This window comes from Saccopteryx bilineata, chromosome 5 (assembly GCF_036850765.1).
Source record: "Saccopteryx bilineata isolate mSacBil1 chromosome 5, mSacBil1_pri_phased_curated, whole genome shotgun sequence".
NCBI classification, from domain to species: Eukaryota; Metazoa; Chordata; class Mammalia; order Chiroptera; family Emballonuridae; genus Saccopteryx; species Saccopteryx bilineata.
Window position 1 is genome coordinate 24358420 of NC_089494.1, and position 18464 is coordinate 24376883.

Genomic DNA, 18464 nt, shown 5'->3' on the forward strand with positions numbered 1-18464 from the left:
TTTATATTACTCATGTTGATGAAATACACAAAAGATAATTGGTTTTAATGTAATTGAGATTTCAACTTAAGAAAATTCATAAAATTGTTAATCCACAGCAAATAATGCCTCACTTTAAAAAATGTAAAATACATGTAACTAAATATTTGCATTCATACATATCTAAACCATTGATATATGCTATTCATTTTGATAAATCAAATTTAATTATTTTACCTTGGAGTAGATGTAGTCTTAATCTAACCAGCAGAGAATAGAGACCACCCTTTGGACTCCTCTTATTTATTAACGCTTTATAGGAACCAAATGAGGTAGTTCACTATAAGAAAAAGTAAATATTTCACTCAAGGGAAAAATAAATTTGAATTTATCACCTAATTAATCCATAATTGCCATATCTACAGTGTTATTAGTTTGGAATGGTAGCTCATAATACAAAAGCACAAAATAAAACAGTAACTATAAATATTTAGTCAAGTTTTGTTAATGATGCAAACTGATATTATAAATTCTCTTCACCCAATACCTCATTCAGTCACACGGTAGTAGAAATGGAGTGGTTTAAATATATTGTACAAGACTGATACCCAATTATTGAAATAAAACTTTTAGAGTAGGTATAGAATATAAATTATATATTGAAAACATTTAATAGTAAAATAGGCACGTGCAAGGTTTGACAAAGGATGACTATCATCCCAGATTTTAATTAGAAAATTTTAATATATTACCACTAAACTACTTTTTTATTGTATACCTTATCAAATTACCTTAAAAAAGAATTTGTTTATTTTTATTATTTATTTAAAAAATTTAAGCTGAAAAAAAGATGTGATATTAGATCAATAATCTAAGAAAAAAAGATCTATCAAAATAAAGATATTTTCTCTAATTCTCTAAGGCAGCTTTTAAAAGAAGAAGAGAAATAAAAGCATCTTTTGAAGTTTCACCAAAAATAAATTTAAGAGTCTTGGGAATTTAAGGACAAGGATGAGGAACATTCATGTCACTTAGCAACAAAAAAGTACAATAGTTCTTTCAGAGTTTAAAAAACAAAGCTTTTTTATAGAGAGACCAGCAGAGATAGCTTTACTTAAAAAGTTAAGAACAGGTTCTGATGTGTCATCAGAAGAGGTGCGTGTGTGTGTGTGTGTGTGTGTGTGTGTGTGTGATGGCTACAATATCTCTCACAAGCGAGAGGGTTCCTGAATGAGTCTATAGCTGAACCCAGCAGAGGGCAAGGAGAGCCATCTGGCTGCAGTGTATCTTTTCTCCTAGTGGAGAACTTATTCCTTAATGTACAGGGAAATGACTCTGATGCTCCTGGCACAGGGAGAAACAAACTCGAGAATTTATTCTGCCAATAGGACTTTTAGCAGATGTTACTTCATTTGTTAAGTTGACAGCTTGTTTGCTTACACCACCTCATGCCGCTGATGTTTTCACAGTGAATTTCGGGAGTTTGCGAACGGCTCCATCTGTGTGGAGTGTGACCCCCAGTGTGAGAAGATGGAAGATGGCATCCTCACATGCCATGGACCGGTAAGCCTGAAGGCGTCTGTGGTGGTGTGGGCTTACTCAGTTTCGTGTAGGAATGCTCGTGGCCTTGCTTCATTGTTTAGCCATCCATTCAATGCATATTTGTAGCATGCCATGGGGAATTGGGTTTGACATTCCACCGTCGACAGGCTTACGATTGCTCATGGAGATAAAATATTTAAAGATTCCATTTCTTAAATATTTACATCTCAGATCCTGTCTTCCAAAAGAAGATGTGGAGTTGACCCTGAAGATAGCACAGTGTTGACAGGGAAAGAGATGCATAAGAAATTAAATTGAAGCAAAATAATTAATAAACTATAAATATATATATAAATTGATATAGGAACACAGGTGAGAAACTAAATCTGTCTTTGAGATGGGCAGCAGGACGTTGAGGAAGGCCAAAGAGAAGTGATGTTTGAGTAGGCTTTGAAGATCCTGGAATGCAGTAACACACAGAGGTATGCTAATGTCAAGTTTATGTTGTTTTGGGGTAAGCTGTAATACATTCTATGTTTAATTATTGAACTATTATGTCATTGTCGAGGACAGTTGAAAAAAGGAAGAAGCCAAGATCAAACTAATCTCATGCAGTGTGATAAATACTATGGCAAAGAGAAAGATTGACTCTGTGAATCAAAGGAGAGAGTAGGGGATTAGGAAAGGCGTCATGGGTAAATTGACATTTTTCTATCATTTAAAGTTAGCCTTAAAGAGAAAATGATAATTACTTTTCAGACCTCCCTTTGGGTCTCATTATTCAGGCTTTTATTTAGTAATGAGGTCGGTATGAGTTTGTCATTCCAAAGTGTCCTATTTATCCTTCTTTAGGCGTATTTCCAGTTTATTTGTGTATTGAGTCATCTCTCAGTAGATGACTTGGGGCCCAACATGGGCCTTTAGACAAGAGCTCAACGTTTCTTCGTAAGAATTCATTTGAAAATTAAATAGTATTCATTTTTCTACCCAAGTACTTATTTAGTACTTAATTAGCTTAGAAAAAAATCTATTTTTGAGCTCTCAAACTTCCATTACACCCCGATGAGTCGTATTGGATCTTCATCTAAAGAAAGATATGAAAAACTTGGACAGTTCTGAGGACTACCACACAAGGATGATTAAACTTGGAAAATCAGACCTCTCGAAAAAAAAAAAGTGATTTATCCTGAAGAACCAAAGTCTCAAAGGCAATTTAATATATAATAATCTGTAAGTAAGTATGCAAAGGGCATATGCAGCCATATTCTTTCTCCACCAGGAGAGTAATGGAAAATAAAATTTATCTACAGCATGAGAAATATATAAATGTAGAATGTCATGAAACAACACAGGGACGTAAAGTTTCAGAATGGGCTATGAAAGCAAATCAAGATATTTATCATATATACAACTTCTTTCAAAACTAACATATTTAGATACCTTCATGACCCTGGGTCATAGAATGATAAGATCTCTTTTAGAGTGACTGAGACTTGGAAAATGTAGAATTAGATAGCCCTGGCCAGGTAACTTGGTTGTTTAGAGTGTCATCCTGCTAGGCCAAGTTTTCAGGTTCAATCCCAGGTCAGGATACATGCAAGAATCAACCAGTGAATGCATAAATAAATAAAAATAATTCAAACAGTTTTTTAAAAATATACATAAAAATTCCTACAGGTTAATGTTCTTTCAAATGTCAAAATTTTTTAAAACTAAGAAAGAGTGAAAAATAGTTTTTTTGAACTATGAACTTTTTTTAACTTAACTTTCATATTGAATGGATTGGGGTGACATTGGTTAATAAAATGATGTAGGTTTCAGGTGCACGATTCCACAACACATCCTCTGTGTACTGTATTGTGTGTTCATACCCCAAGTCCAGTCTCTTTCCATCACCACTTATACTCCTTTGCTCTTTCCTATCTCCCTCACCCCACTCTTCATCTGCTAACCACCCTACTGCCTGTGTTTATGAGGTTCTTTGTTTGCTTATTTGCTTAAATTGAGTATTAAGGAAATTATTTGTATTCCCTAATGACAGCATTGTTGGACCATATATCTAAAATCACTACCCAAGGACAAAAATTGTGTGTTAATATGTCTAGAAAATAGAGAAGGCCATACCCAGGCCTAAAATTATGAATTGATATCTCTAGAGTTTAGAGAAGACAAAAGCCAGGAAAGTTCAGAAAGCTGAATCAGGTATCTATGAAAGATGTGAGAATCAGATTGAGGAATCTGCCTTGATTGCTTGATCAGTAAGCCTGGAAATGCTAAGCAGGCAAGAGCACATGTCCTTTAGGTTATGCTGTCTAAAAAACTGGCAGGACTGACCTCAAACAATAGCCTAAACTTTCCTCTCACAGGGGATTGGTTGCTTTCAGCCATTACAACTTATATTAGATGTTTGCGTTTTTCTGAGTTCACGTATTGATTACTACAACTGGGGACAGAGGAGGTTTTGTGTTTCCCCCTCTTTTCATCACTGTTTATTTTTCCCCCAGGCAATCATATCTGTAATGTATTAAGAATAACATGCTTTCTGGTTATGACACCCATATGTACAATGGGATAGTATTATTCTATTTAAATGTGACAGAAATCCGGGTCTCTGAGGGATAGAGCAAGCCATTGCTTCGATATCCTTGTCTGTGTGCAATTGGTGTTCTTTATTTTACTTTTTATAGTTTTATCCTCTTTGCCTTTCTTTTGCTGCTTCTGTACTGTTGAGAAGGATAGGGAAGAAATATGAAAAGAAAAAAGGTAGGAAAATAAGAGAAAGTTTTAAGAGATCAAAATATAAACCACTGACTGCCTCCCCGTTTCCAACTTCAGAAAAATACAAAAAAAATAATATGTATATTATATATATACACACACATACATACACCAGAGAGGTGACTGGAGAAGAGAAGAGATGAGGGAAAGAAAATGATTTTTTAAATACATTTTTGTAAACAGTATAATAGTTGTTAAAGTCAGATTATTAAAAGTTGTACTGCCATAACAAATAACCTTCATATTGCACTAGCTTATAGAAAAATCTTTAACATTTTTTTTAACGTAAAATGTACTGTCATTCTGGAAAAAATTCTAAGGCAACCCTCTTCCATGTGGTGGTCTAGTGTTCCAGGATGCTTGGAGTTTATGGCACTTATACATCCATGTGGGGTCCCTGAATCATGCATCAGGGAAAGAGAAGGCTGGAGAGTTTAGCATTAGCGGTCTCATAAATCCCTCGTAATTAATTTCATTGTCCAAAGCAAGATATACCTCACCTCTGGTGAGGGGAGAATTTCAAGATGCCATGTGACTGGAAGTGGAAGAGAATCGGAAGCTGGTGTATAGTAGTTTTGTCTCTTACAGCAGCTACTTGGGAAAAACAATTGTGACTGAGAAAAATATGTGGTGTTTCTGTCAGGATTTAGTTTATTTTAGAGTTGTCTGTCTAGATTACTGAGTCCAGGGGTAGCTTAAAATCAGAGATAAGGAAGAATATTGCCTTTACCTCTGTTTTCTATTATTGCATTTATCAGTTGATCCCCTGAACCTAGGTTCTTAGAAGCTTTGGGAATATAATGATAAGAACAAGCATTACACACACGCATATTTCTTTAAATCTCTTTATTATTGAAATGAGATGGAAAAATAGTACAATTCATTTCTTTTGAGATTTGCCAGGATATTTTTTCAGTTACATCAGCTTAAAGTATTATTAGATTTTGTATCATGATAATATAATGAACTAGTTAAGGGATACTTTAAAAACAAAGAAACATACACACACACACAAAATAAAACTACCTTATTATAGGGTGCTTAAAATTTAAATGTGAATTCAATTTGTTTCATAGTTGTTATATCTTCTGATTTTTTCTGGATGTCATTTTACATTAAATAATTTTATTTAAAAAATTTCTAATTTTTAATTTAAACTATAACTGCTTAATTTACTCATAGTAAAATTTATTCTTCTGTTGTGCAAAAAGACATCAGTATGTCTCTTGTCTTGTACAATAAGTCATGCCACTGAGCACGCTGGCACAGTAAGCGATTTTGTATAATAGAAGGAATTACGTGCCTAAGTACCCATGAGCAGGTGTTAAAATTGGAAGCATGTATTCTTTTCTGGTAGGAGACAAGAAGTTGCCAATAGCAAACTCTTCAATTTGAATAGAGATTAGGTGTCATTGTGTAATTTATTTTTTCAAGCTCTAAGTCTCACATCAAAATAGAAAAATATACAGGTGCTTGATTGAACTTCAACAAGTGTCAGAATTTGCTGAAGATTACTTTTACTTCTTTACACTACTGTTCTTCATTAGCAGCCTCTCTCTTTAAATGTTAAAATATTATATCTCTTAATGTTCAGATACCTTATGTCACCAGTTTGCAAAGTCTAATTGCTTTTTGTGTTAACATTAATGGAGAAATGCTTTGCTCTCCCATGAATGGACTGATGCTCACGCTTCCTGCCTAACACTTAGCTCTGTATGACATTCGCTGGCTCTTGGCTCCCAAATTCACAGTAATTATAAACCTAACAAAATGAATTATCTCCCTCTATACTTACTACTGTATATTGTATTTTTCTGCTGTGTTCAGTGTGAGCTGCCATAGTTATGAATCTGTGGATATAGATATTTCAGGGAGTAATGAATCAGGGAAAGAAGTTCCAGAAAAGTGTTCAAAGAGGAATCCTAAAACAATTTGATATTCAAAAAGGAAAATTAAAAGTGAATTTCAATCAAGTAATATAATTATTGCAAACAGCTGAATGTTTAAAAACATGAGTGTCTTTTAAGAAAATAATGTTTTTTTCCCTGGCTGATAGCACAACTGGTTGGTTAGAATGCCATCTGGAAGTATAGAAGTTGCAGATTCAATCCTTGGTCAGGGCACATATAAAAGCAGATCAATGTTCCTTGTCTTCTCTCTTTCCCTCCCTTCCTCTATTGCTAAAAATCAATCAATAAAATTTTTTTTGAAAAAAAAGTAGCAGGTTTTTTTTTTAATTTTTGTTTCCTTTTAAAGAGAAAATAATGGACCCTGGCCAATGGCTCAGTGGATAGAGCATTGGCCTGTTGTGTGAATGTCCCAGGTGCATTCCCAGTCAAGACATACAAGAAAAGCAACCATCTACTTCTCCCACTCTTCCTTTCCCCCTTCTCTCCTTCTTCCCCTCCTACAGCAAGTGGCTCAATTGGTTTGAGTGTGGCCTTGGGTGCTGAGAACAGCTCCATTAGAGTGTGACAGCCTCAGGTGCTAAAAATAGCTTGGTACTCAAGCATTGGCCCCAGGTGGGGTTGCCTGGTGCATCCCAGTCAGGATGCATGCAAGAGTCTGCTTCACTTGCTTCATGATCCCCATTCCTCTCACCTAAGAAAATAAATAAATAAAATTAGATTAAAAAATGAGTAAAATAAAATGTTTTAATCAAAATATTCTTATAATATTTGGAGGGTATGTTACTTTTTTATTGCATGTTTACTATCCCCAGGACCTAATGCACATTAGTTTTTTTTTGTAAAAATTGCTAGATATTCAATATAGTTTTATTTTGGTTTTGTTTGTTTGTTTGTTTTTTGGTTGGTTTGTGGCTTTTTTTTTTGTAGTTTTCCAAAGTTAAAAGCAGGGAGGCAGTCAGGCAGACTCCCGCATGTGCCCAACCAGGTGCCCACCAGAAGGCAATGCTCTGCCCATCTGGGGCGTTGCTCCCTTGTGGCCCGAGCCATTCTAGTGCCTGAGGTGGAGGCCATGGAGCCATCCTCAGCACCTGGGCCAATTTTGCTCCAATGGAGTCTTGGCTGTGGGAAGGGAAGAGAGAGACAGAGAGGAAGGAGAGGGGGAGGGGTGGAGAAGCAGATGGGCGCTTCTCCTGTGTGCCCTGACCGCAAATCTAAACAGGGACTTCCACATGCCTGGAGACGCTCTACCACTGAGCCAACCAGCCGTGGCCTATTCAATATAGTCTTAAATGTTTACTTTTGCTATAACATTTAGCTATTTTAATAAATTTAATTCACATGATTGGTTACCATTCTATATTTTTGCTTAGATTATTATTGTTTTTTATTATAGACATAAATATGTCAAATGAGTTACTTTTACTTAAATTTATCATGCTCATATTTATATTACCTTCATTCTTGGATAAGTTTCTTCGTTAATTTTTTAAATGTATTTACTTCATCGTTTTAAAGTTTTGGATATTTGAAAATCAGAATGTGTCTTTTAATGGCTCTCAATATTGTTCCGTGGTTTAGTAAAATGCCTAAAAATCTGCCTGATACGGTTTTTAGCATTATGACAAGCTGATCTGAGATAGACAGTGACTTAGAAATTAACTTGTATTGGCCAAAACTGTTGATAATTCAGCCATATTAAATTTTAATATTTATTGTTCAAATAGTCATAGGACAACCAAAGGAGAGTTAACATGTTACTTTTTGTGTGTGTGTGTGACAGAAACAGAGAGAGAGGGACAGATAGGGACAGAAGACAGCCAGGAAGGGAGAGAGATGAAAATCATCAATTCTTCCTTGCGGCACCTTAGTTGTTCATTGATTGCTTTCTCATATGTGCCTTGACCGGGGATGGAGGGCACAGCAGACTGAGTGACCCCTTGCTCAAACGAGTGACCTTCAGCTCAAGCTGGTGAGCCTTGCTCAAACCAGATGAGCTCACGCCCAAGCTGGCAACCTGGGGGTTTTGCAATTGGCTCCTCTGCACCCCAGTCTGATGCCCTACCTATGGTGCCACTCCCTGGTCAGGCAACATGTTACTTTTTTTAATGAAATTTATTGTTATATAATTCTTATCATTTTCTTTTTCTCATTAACTATTTATTTAAAAAAACCCTAGATTTCTATTGATTGTGATAAAATGCCCCTGGAGAAAATGTCTGATCAAATATGGGGATTGCTCTTTAATTGCACCAGAAATCAATGACAGAAAGAAAATACTGATGCTCTTCTGGAAAAGTCCTTAGAAAATTTCACTGACCAAAAAGCTACAAGAGCTACCCCCTCATTTATATTACTGGAAATGTTCTCCGGTTCCCAAGGGGAATATTGCCCAGCCACGAGAGCCTCAGTAATTAAGCCACATGAATACATTTCAGAGGAAATGGCACCCATTTTTCTTTGTCTGTTTGGTTTTGTGTTTCACGCTTCAGGGACCTGACAACTGCACAAAGTGCTCCCATTTTAAGGATGGCCCGAACTGCGTGGAAAAATGTCCCGATGGCTTACAGGGAGCGAACAGTTTTATTTTCAAGTATGCTGATCAGGATCGGGAGTGCCACCCATGCCATCCAAACTGCACACAAGGGTAAGCATCCTCGCTGCCCAGGGATGTGGGCTTGTATAGATTGCTAATCCAAAGGTTCACTTATATGCCTTTATCCCTGATTCAGTCTACAAAACGCATAAGTGTTCTCGTACAAAATTCTATTCTTCTTTGTATTTAATATGTTGGTTTTAAGACACATCCTTTCGGAGAGAATGGTTTAAGGACTCAAATCTCTACCCTTTGAAATATTTCCATTTAACATTTAACTAGAACTATTTTATCGACATCTTCATGAAGCTGGTGTCGGGTATACTTTGTGTGGAGTGTAAAAATTGTTTCGAATTTACTGGAGCTTGAAGTTATCAGAAAACGCAAGACGGTGATCATACTTTTGAGATGGGTGCTTACTAAATCTTTAATGGAGGTTTTCCATTTCTGTTTCTTTGTTGTTACAACCAGTATAAAGTAAATACCTCCATGAATTACTGCTTCAACAAAGTAAAAGCAAAAGTAGTGGTGGCAGAAAGAAAAGGAAACCCACCAACATGAATTTTTATAACATGGTGATTGCTTTCCGTGAGAGTCATTTTGTTGCAGTTTAACCTGTAACCGAGATTTTTTGTTGTTGTTGTTTGATGTAGGACAGTTCAAAGGTGGGCACCCGTTTTTCTGTTTTTCAAAAGGCTGTCTTATTAAATGAATAAAATTTGATATATATTTGATACTGTTGAACAGTTGAATAACAAAGTCATATTACAGAAAGAAGAAAAGCACTAAACTATGAAGGAAATCGTGTCAGTTATCAAACAAATCCCAACAAATGGTTCTTCAAAAGACAGCAAGTCTATATTAGCAAGGTCTTTGCCTTTCCTCCAGAAAGTGAATAATTTTAGAATCGAGAGCAGTTGCACATACTTATTCCCCTTCTGTCCGTAAAACCTTTTCTCCTTTGTGAACAAGTGCCCGTCCGCACGTGCACGCGCGCACACAGACAAATGCCTCCACTTGTTGAGAACCCTCTTGGGTACTTTATGTCTGGCAGGAAAGCAGGAGATTCCAGAGAATTTCTGACAGATTAAGGGCTAGCTGTTAGGGGATATTGGAGAAGTGGAGCAAGCAACATTATCTTCTGCCAAGAGGACATCAATTTGCAGATGCTGCTACAGTTTCCTGCAAGTCAAGAAATCAGCTTAAGTCACTCTGTGAAGTGGCAGCGCTCAGAGGTAAAAGCAGTACTGTGCCATTCAAATTCAATTTCAGCTTGGAAGGGCGAAGGCCAACTCATTGGTGTAGACAGAGGCCCGGGAGGGGGAGGAGACCGAAACGGTCACACAGACACCGTGCTTCCAGGAAACTAGAAGGAATAAACTGTGCCCCTTGCCAGCTTTTGGCAGGCTCCAGTTGAGTATTTCATGAAGAAACAACTGGGGCCACTGGAGCAGAGACGTCAGCAACCGAATGAGAAAACTTCGTTGGCTAAAATAATCATCCACAAGAGGGTTTTATTGTTTTGCAGCTAAAATTAAACCAGTAAATTATTTAATATAATGTTGATGTCAACAGCTGTTGCCATTCAAAATGAGGCCTTTTGCTGTTTTTGCAAATCTAATTACAACGAGGCCATTAGGGAAATGACAGTGAGATCAGAGAGCCACGGTCCGCCTGTGTGTCTTCCCCTCGGCCCTTTTAAATCATGATTATGAAATAAAAGAAAGCATATATTGTGGAGGGGCGGGGGAGAAGGAGGGACAATGAAGAGATCAATTCACCACAGCAACAAAAGTTGGATGTCAGCCCAAAAGGAGTAGACAAGTGTAATAGGGAACAAATCAGACCTGGTCATTTGGGAACTCTCACTAAATATAGAAAGGTGTTTTTTAAATTCACTGCTGCACAATGATGCTGAGACAGAATTTGAATATTATTCTTTCTGCCATCTTCCAAGGTACATGGATTCTGTAATGACCAATAAATGCAGAAGGATTTTGGGTTGTGTTTTTACTTAGTTGACTGCTGTCTTTCTTCCTAATAGCCTCCATGTCATCCAGGTTCATTCACTTCCTGAACGTTCTGTGGCCCCAGCCACACAATAGAATTCAGAAACTTCCGGTGTTCCTAAAGCCCCCCATGTCCGTAACTGCTGCGTGGCCCTAGGCTTTGAGATCTCTAGCTGAAGCAAAGGAATGCTCTGTGCACCTAGAAGGATTCCAGGGGCCATGAGATGATGGGTCGAGTGACTATTTTTATTCTGAAACGCATGTAATTACTGACCTATTAGTACGTGTGAGCTCACCAGCCAGCTCCACTTTGGAAAACAGCTTTTCTTTTGTATGTCAATATTATGTCAGCCAGATAATTCAAGAGCCAAGTTAATGGAAATAGTCTTTCAAAACATCTTTTTTTAAAAGAAAGTCCTTACTTTGAATACTCTACTCTTTAATGATTTTCTGAAAATAAAATGATCTGTTTAATATCTTCAAAGCACTTTTACTACTCTAAAAGTACATTAGATATATTGGCTCTAATCAGTTTTTTAGATGCTTTGAAAATAGGTTATCCATTTAGTACCTATCAAAAGATTCTTATTAGTATTCCTAAAGGAAAAAAAAAATGTCGCTTTTTGTCTTGACTAAAGTACTTTTATTTTAGCAGACTTTCTCATTAAACATCTGCGCATCACATGTAAGGACTGGCAAATTCAGAAAATATCTAAGACAGCTCTTGGCCACTAGGAAGTCACACTTTTTATGTTTTATTCTTACACTTTTTATCATTCCATAGAAACCTTTGCCTATATTTTGAAATGATGAGCAAGAGTGATTTTCATATTTGAAATTAGCAAGATAGGCCCTGGATGGTGGCCCAGGGGATAGAGCAGAGGCTAGCCTATGGATATCCTGGGTTCGATCCCTTGTCAGGGCACACTGGAGAAGCGACAACCTGCTTCTCCCCTCCCCTGTTCTCTCTCTTCTCCTCCCACAGCCAGCGGCTTGATTGGTTCAAGTGTGGCCTTTAATGCTGAGATTAGCTCAGTTGGTCTGAGCACGTCCTAGTTTAGTCTATCATCTCTTTAATACATTAAAACAGTCTCTGTGCAACCAGGACTTCCTAGTACCCAACTGATGAGTTCTCCACAACGAGATCTGTGTGAAACACAAAGCCAATAATTTCACTATTTCTTTGAAACCTTCTTGTGGTTTTCCATTAAGTTTGTGGCTAAGCAAATCGTCTTCTAATATTGTCTGCAGCCTTACCCTCTAGCTTCTTCTTTTCCCATTGCTTCATCTGTCTTTTTCATTAAATTGTGAGCTCATTAAAAATAGGCAAATGTCTAACTCATCTTCTTTCTCCCTCCAGTTCCTAGAGTAGTAGAAACACTGAGTAGAAATGCAACACAGTTTCTTTTTTTAAATGAATAAATGAGTTACATTATTCACATTTTCTTCCCAAATTTAATTTCACTTTCAAATATTGTTTTTATTTTTCAAATGTTATTATAAAGACATAGATTATAAACTAACCATAACTTTCAGATTCTCTCTTGGAAATAAGGGGACTATTAATTTTTCAAAATTTAATACTGCAGATAAAAAACACTTTGAAAGAAGATATGATAGGAATCTAGAAAAAATAAGTTCTTCAAATTAGAATAAAAAGAATAACATATAAGACAATTTGGAAACTATTTTAGTAGTTAATTTTTCATTGTTAGAAAAATTTTTGATTACGGATTAGGGTATCATTCAAAACTATATGCTATAGTTATTTATTTGCTTATTTAAAAGAAATCTTTTTACACAGTGTACTCCCATATATCTGTAGGTTAAAATTTTTCTGGATCTCTCAAAACCAACCCTTAAAACAGGGGTCCCCAAACTACGGCTTGCGGGCTGCATGCGGCTCCCTGAGGCTATTTATCCAGCCCCCACTGCACTTCTGGAAGGGGCACCTCTTTCATTGGTAGTCAGTGAGAGGAGCATAGTTCCCATTGAAATACTGGTCAGTTTGTTGATTTAAATTTACTTGTTCTTTATTTTAAATATTGTATTTGTTCCCGTTTTGTTTTTTTACTTTAAAATAAGATATGTGCAGTGTGCATAGGGATTTGTTCATAGTTATTTTTATAGTACGGCCCTCCAGCAGTCTGAGGGACAGTGAACTGACCCCCTGTGTAAAAAGTTTGGGGACCCCTGCCTTAAAACAAAAACATACCATTTCTAATTTTTCACCCAGTATAAATGCTATAACATATTTTTGAAGCAAGAAAATAGTGACCTAATTATTAGTAGGCATAGTTATATCGATTCACCAATGTTCAGTTATTTAAAGATATAATGGACAGCCTGGCCTAATATATTATAGGTCCTTCTATTCATTATATATGATTTTAACATCAGCTTCTTTTTCCAGCTTAGAGATTTTAGTTCAGGAAACAATCATTTTTATTTCTAGCAGAATTAGACAGTTCTATAAATCACAACTGTAGGAAGAATTATGATAATGCAATGGAACTATAAGTCTTTGATGGGAAAAAACAAAAAGAAAAGCAATTCAAGTACATTGGAAGATGGAAAAATAATATTCCTAGAATACATCAAAATGAAATTCTAGGGATTGTACATAAGAATTTTGTGCACTTGTATTATTTCTCTTAAATGTTATGCTCAGTGGATTTTTTTTAGTAACCTGGGTCTGAACTTATTCCTTTTCTCTGAGAGGATTTATTTATGTGTTATTGTTTAAGTTAAATATTTTGGCAGTTCAAAAACCTGTTTTGTTTGCCTGTTATGGTATTCCTCTTTTAAAAGAGCCTGTCAGGATAAACTGCAGTCTGGTGAACCCAGTTAATTTGCTTTTTAAATGAATTCATGTTTAAAGATAAGCATGTTTTAAAGACAGCCACAACCAAGGAATGGAATAATGTGATTATGTAAAGTATCTATGAGAATAGCATTAAGAAATGTTAACTCAGTTTCTGCCAAAATCAATCTTTAATGAGTATTAAGCATCAGGTTATTATACTATATCAAATAGTTCATGTTTCCTTTTTTATTGATTTTCATTTTTTCCTTCAATTTAAGAGCTTTTAGAAGAAACCGTATACACGAAACCAATTATAGCACTTGATATACACAATCATTTATCCAGAAAAACAATCATGAATGATGCAAATGAATTGAAAGTATAGAAACGAGCGAGATGTGTTTGGAAGCTATCAATAGAAACAGAGCAAAATGTTTTTTTTCTGTGGATGTGTTTCTTTGCATTCCATTTGAGTGATATTTGCAATCTATTTCTGTGTATCCATCCAGCCATAATTTTCTCACGGCCTTTAAATTCATGGTGTTCCAAAATTGTCTAATAATTATAATTAAGAATTTGACATAGTTGTTATTTATCTCATTGATTTTTTTTTAAATAACTAACATTTTTCCTTGTATTTTTTAAATTTGGATCTTCTCCAGGTGCATAGGCTCAAGTATTGAAGACTGCATCGGCCTGATGGATAGGTACTTGGTGTCCTTGCTTCCCATGTTCTTCCTGGAGGCTCCATGTGTGAGCACTGGTGCATGTGTGTGCATGTCACTGTGAATGGAGAATGATGCTTTCTGTTCTGTAATTGCCTGCAGGTGTAGCGGTCCCACTAGTCATGACTGCATTTACTACCCTTGGACGGGCCATTCCACTTTACCACAACATGCTAGGTAACATCTACCATGTTTCCATTTTGTCACTCTAATTCTTTCCCAATTATCATGAATGAAAAGTACTAACCAGCTGGTTGAAATGTATCCTAATGTTAAATTTGGGAGTTGGAAAGAGGCACATGACATTTTCCTTTGCAAGCCACCTCTCTTATCTCTTCTTACTTCACTAAGTATGACTTTAAAAGTCAGACTGGTAATCTCGTTATTTTTAATAAAGTTGCACAATTAAACAAAAGTTACTAACTTTGAATTGTTAAGCCAGAACTTTAATAGATGATTACATTCTTAATTCTGTAGGTGATTTCTAAAGGAAATATTTTTAAGAGAGGAATTTGCAAAAGTTGTTAGATTTGTGTAAAATGTTTGTTATTTGATTCAATTTCCGATTTTATATTATTTTTAAACTGTTTGGTATATGCTCTAGCTGTCAGACTTACCATAGGCTAAAGGGAATATACAAAATATTTTGTACAGGTAACAGTACAAGTTGGAACTTAAAAACAAAATACGGCACTCACATCCCTCCCAAAACCTAAGTATGAATGTAATGGCTTCATTCAAAATCACCCAGATCTGGAAATTACTCAAGTGTTCTTCAACCGTGGTATATCCATACACTGTAACGCTGCTCAGGATAGAGAGAAAGTAACTGCTGGCATACCCCAAACATGGATGGATCTCAGACACATTATGCTGAATGAAAGGAGCTATACTTAAAAGAATGTATACTATATGATTCTATTTATATGGCATTCGAAAACAGGCAAAACTGTAGGGACAAATAATTGACCAGTGTTACCAAAGGCTGGGGCAGTGAAGCATGAGATTGATTTTAAAGGGTTTTAGAAGTCTGGGGGGATAAAGAAATTGTTCAGTATCATGATAGTGGTGATGGTTGCACAACTGTATGTGCTTGTCAAAAGTCATAAGTCAGTACATTAGAAGGGTGAATTTTACCATCTATGCATTATATCTCAATAAATTTGACTTTTAAAACTCATTTTTAGAAAAATAATAATTTTATAGTGTTATGTAGAAATATTTTGAGCTTTTGTTATGAAATATTAATTGTATCTTTTAGAAGAGAAAAACAATGATAAATTACAGTTAGCAAAATCAGATTTTTGGATGACTTTTTTAATGTCAACTTTTGTGTTGAAATATAACATATATAGTGTAAAGTACATAAAATATGTGTTAGTCTTATATAAATGGTTATTTGGGTGACCATCAGGCGGATCAATAATACATGCAATCAGAACAAAAACCCCCCTGTGCTCCATTGCAAGGGTGGCCATTGTCCTAAACATGGACACGATAGGCCAGTTGCCCCATATTTGCACATTATATGAATTATATAAATTCAATCAGTGTATGTACCCTTTGTACCTGGCTTCTTTTTTCTAAATCTTATGAGATTTCTTTATATCCTGAAAATTAGTCATAGTTTTTAGATTTATGTAGTATTTTGCCTTTTTTTTAAAAGCAATCAAATACATGATATGTCTTAATAATGTTATTTCTTAATGAACTACATAGAGAAATAAAATTCTAAAACAAAAGAATGTGGTAGTGTTAAGTGATCTATACAATAGTGGTATTTTGGTTCTAGGGCACAACCAAGAGTGGTTAGTAACGTTTGTTTAGAGCAAGGCCAGAATTATGGGGGGAAAAAATCAATAGACATGAGAAAGAAGAAGAGGGGAAGAGAGCAAGGTCCAAATGAAAGTTTTATAAACCAAAATTCATTTTTGATTTGAATAGGCCTATATTCATGAAATAATTTTTACTTCTGAGACTTTGCTTGAGTCACTTTACTATAACTTTTAGGGTGTTTTCACATTCCTTTTGAATTTCTTTTTGAGAGGGAGAGGCAGGGAGAGAGAGAGACAGGAACACTGAGCTGTTCCTATATGTGCCTTGATTGGGAAATTGAACCAGCAACCTCTGTGCTTCAGGATGATGATTCAGAGCTATCCAGCTAGGGCTTTGTTTTTCTTGATTTTTAGAGAGATAGAGAGAGGAAGGAAGAGAGAGAGGAGAGGGATGGGAAGCATTCACTTGTTGTTCCACTCAGTTGTGCTTTCATTGGTTGCTTCCTGTGTGTGCCCTGACCAGGAATCAAACCCATGAACTTGCAGTTTTGGGATGGTGCTCTTAACTGACTGAGCTAACTGGCCAGGGCTTGTATTGGTTATTTATTATTATTATTATTATTATTATTATTTTTGTATTTTTCTGAAGTTGGAAACAGGGAGGCAGTCAGACAGACTCCCGCATGCGCCCGACCGGGATCCACCCGGCACGCCCACCAGGGGGCAATGCTCTGCCCATCTGAGGTGTCACTCTGTTGCAACCAGAGCCATTCTAGCACCTGAGGCAGAGGCCACAGAGCCATCCTCAGCGCCTGGGCCAATTTTGCTCCAATGGAGCCTTGTCTGTGGGAGGGAAAGAGAGAAACAGAGAGAAAGGAGAAGGGGAGGGGTGGAGAAGCAGATGGGGGCTTCTCCTGTGTGCCCTGGCCAGGAATCGAACCCAGGACTCCCACACGCCAGGCTGATACTCTACCACTGAGTCAACTGGCCAGGGCCATGTATTGGTTATTTTTAAAATAATTATTTCAACCAACTAGTGAGCGGCAATATAGTATGGTGATTAAGTGTACTGTATTTGGAATCAAATTTTCTGAGGTCAAAGCCAGGCTCTACCATTTTGTAGATGTGTGACTTTGAGTAAGTTCCTTAAATTATCCAAACCTCCATCTCTTCATGTATAAAGTAGGAATATTAATAAAGTTTATAAATTGGTTGTGAAGATTGAATGAGTTTGTAGAACAGTGCCAGGCTCAGATGAATCACTCAATATATGTTATTTATTATTTCTCTATATATCAAAGATTTTAAACATTTAGGATGCAGAGAACATCTCCATGCAAGAGGGAGAAAGTTGCTCAAAATAACTCAGGAGCTTTGACATGTACCTCTGTCCCTCTGATAGGTCCTTTGAAAGAAGGAAAATCATTTCCTTCTTCAATTTTGGAATCACTGTCATAATGAGGGGCACTGGTACCAATGGCAATAGACCACAAGCAGAGGTACAGAGACAGAGAAAAGGTCAAAACCATACTGACAGAGTGCTGGTGGTTTTCACCGCCATAATGAGGTCATATACTTCAAAATCATTGTGTATCGTCAATGTACAAAACAGGAAAATTGTGGAGATTTTTATAAGAGTGTATTTGAATTTATTTAAGCTGAAGTGATGGTATGTCAGAAAGCAAGACCTCAGATGCCCTGGAGCATGACAGTTTGAGTTTCATTTTTATATTTGGAATTAAGGAGAGACCATAAAGAAAATTACATGAAAGTGTGAGAAAGCAAGGTATAGGGTAGTTTACAAGATTATGTATTCCCTTACGGTTGGTTAAACCTGTGAGGGGTCTGAAAAAGAGGTTTATTCTGGTTTTTCAAAGGTGTGGTAACCCTACATGCACAAGACCAATGGACAGGGTTTGCTTAAGGCTGAGATAAAAACCTTTTTAGGCCTGAGGTATAACCACCCGCCATGACCTGCCCTGTTAGGAATTTATGATCAGATCAACCTGCGAGGTTACTTTTGGTCAGATTTATTACAGAACCACTTTTTTTTTATCTACAATATCCTTTTTTTTTTTTTTTATAATTTTATTTTTTTAATGGGGTGACATCAATAAATCAGGATACATATATTCAAAGATAACAAGTCCAGGTTATCTTGTCATTCAATTATGTTGCATACCCACCACCCAAAGTCAGATTGTCCTCTGTCACCTTCTATCTTGTTTTCTTTGTGCCCCTCCCCACCCCCTATCCCTCTCCCATTCCCCCCTCCCCCCCGTAACCACCACACTCTTATCAATGTCTCTTAGTTTCACTATTATGTCCCACCTACGTATGGAATAAT

At 36.3% G+C, this 18464-nt stretch overlaps 1 protein-coding gene across 5 annotated transcripts in view; it reads left to right on the plus strand.

The window, feature by feature from the left end:
• The window catches only part of ERBB4 (erb-b2 receptor tyrosine kinase 4), a 1148959-nt gene that overhangs the window by 859380 nt on the left and 271115 nt on the right, over positions 1–18464 (plus strand). For 3 of the 5 annotated variants that reach the window (XM_066278877.1, XM_066278879.1, XM_066278880.1), the window contains exons 14-16: positions 1449–1542; positions 8699–8853; positions 14445–14519. In XM_066278877.1, coding sequence (XP_066134974.1) covers positions 1449–1542; positions 8699–8853; positions 14445–14519 — 324 coding nt within the window. Of the gene's footprint in view, positions 1–1448; positions 1543–8698; positions 8854–14279; positions 14325–14444; positions 14520–18464 lie in introns of all 5 variants that reach the window. The other 2 variants (XM_066278878.1, XM_066278881.1) reach the window with 1 other exon arrangement.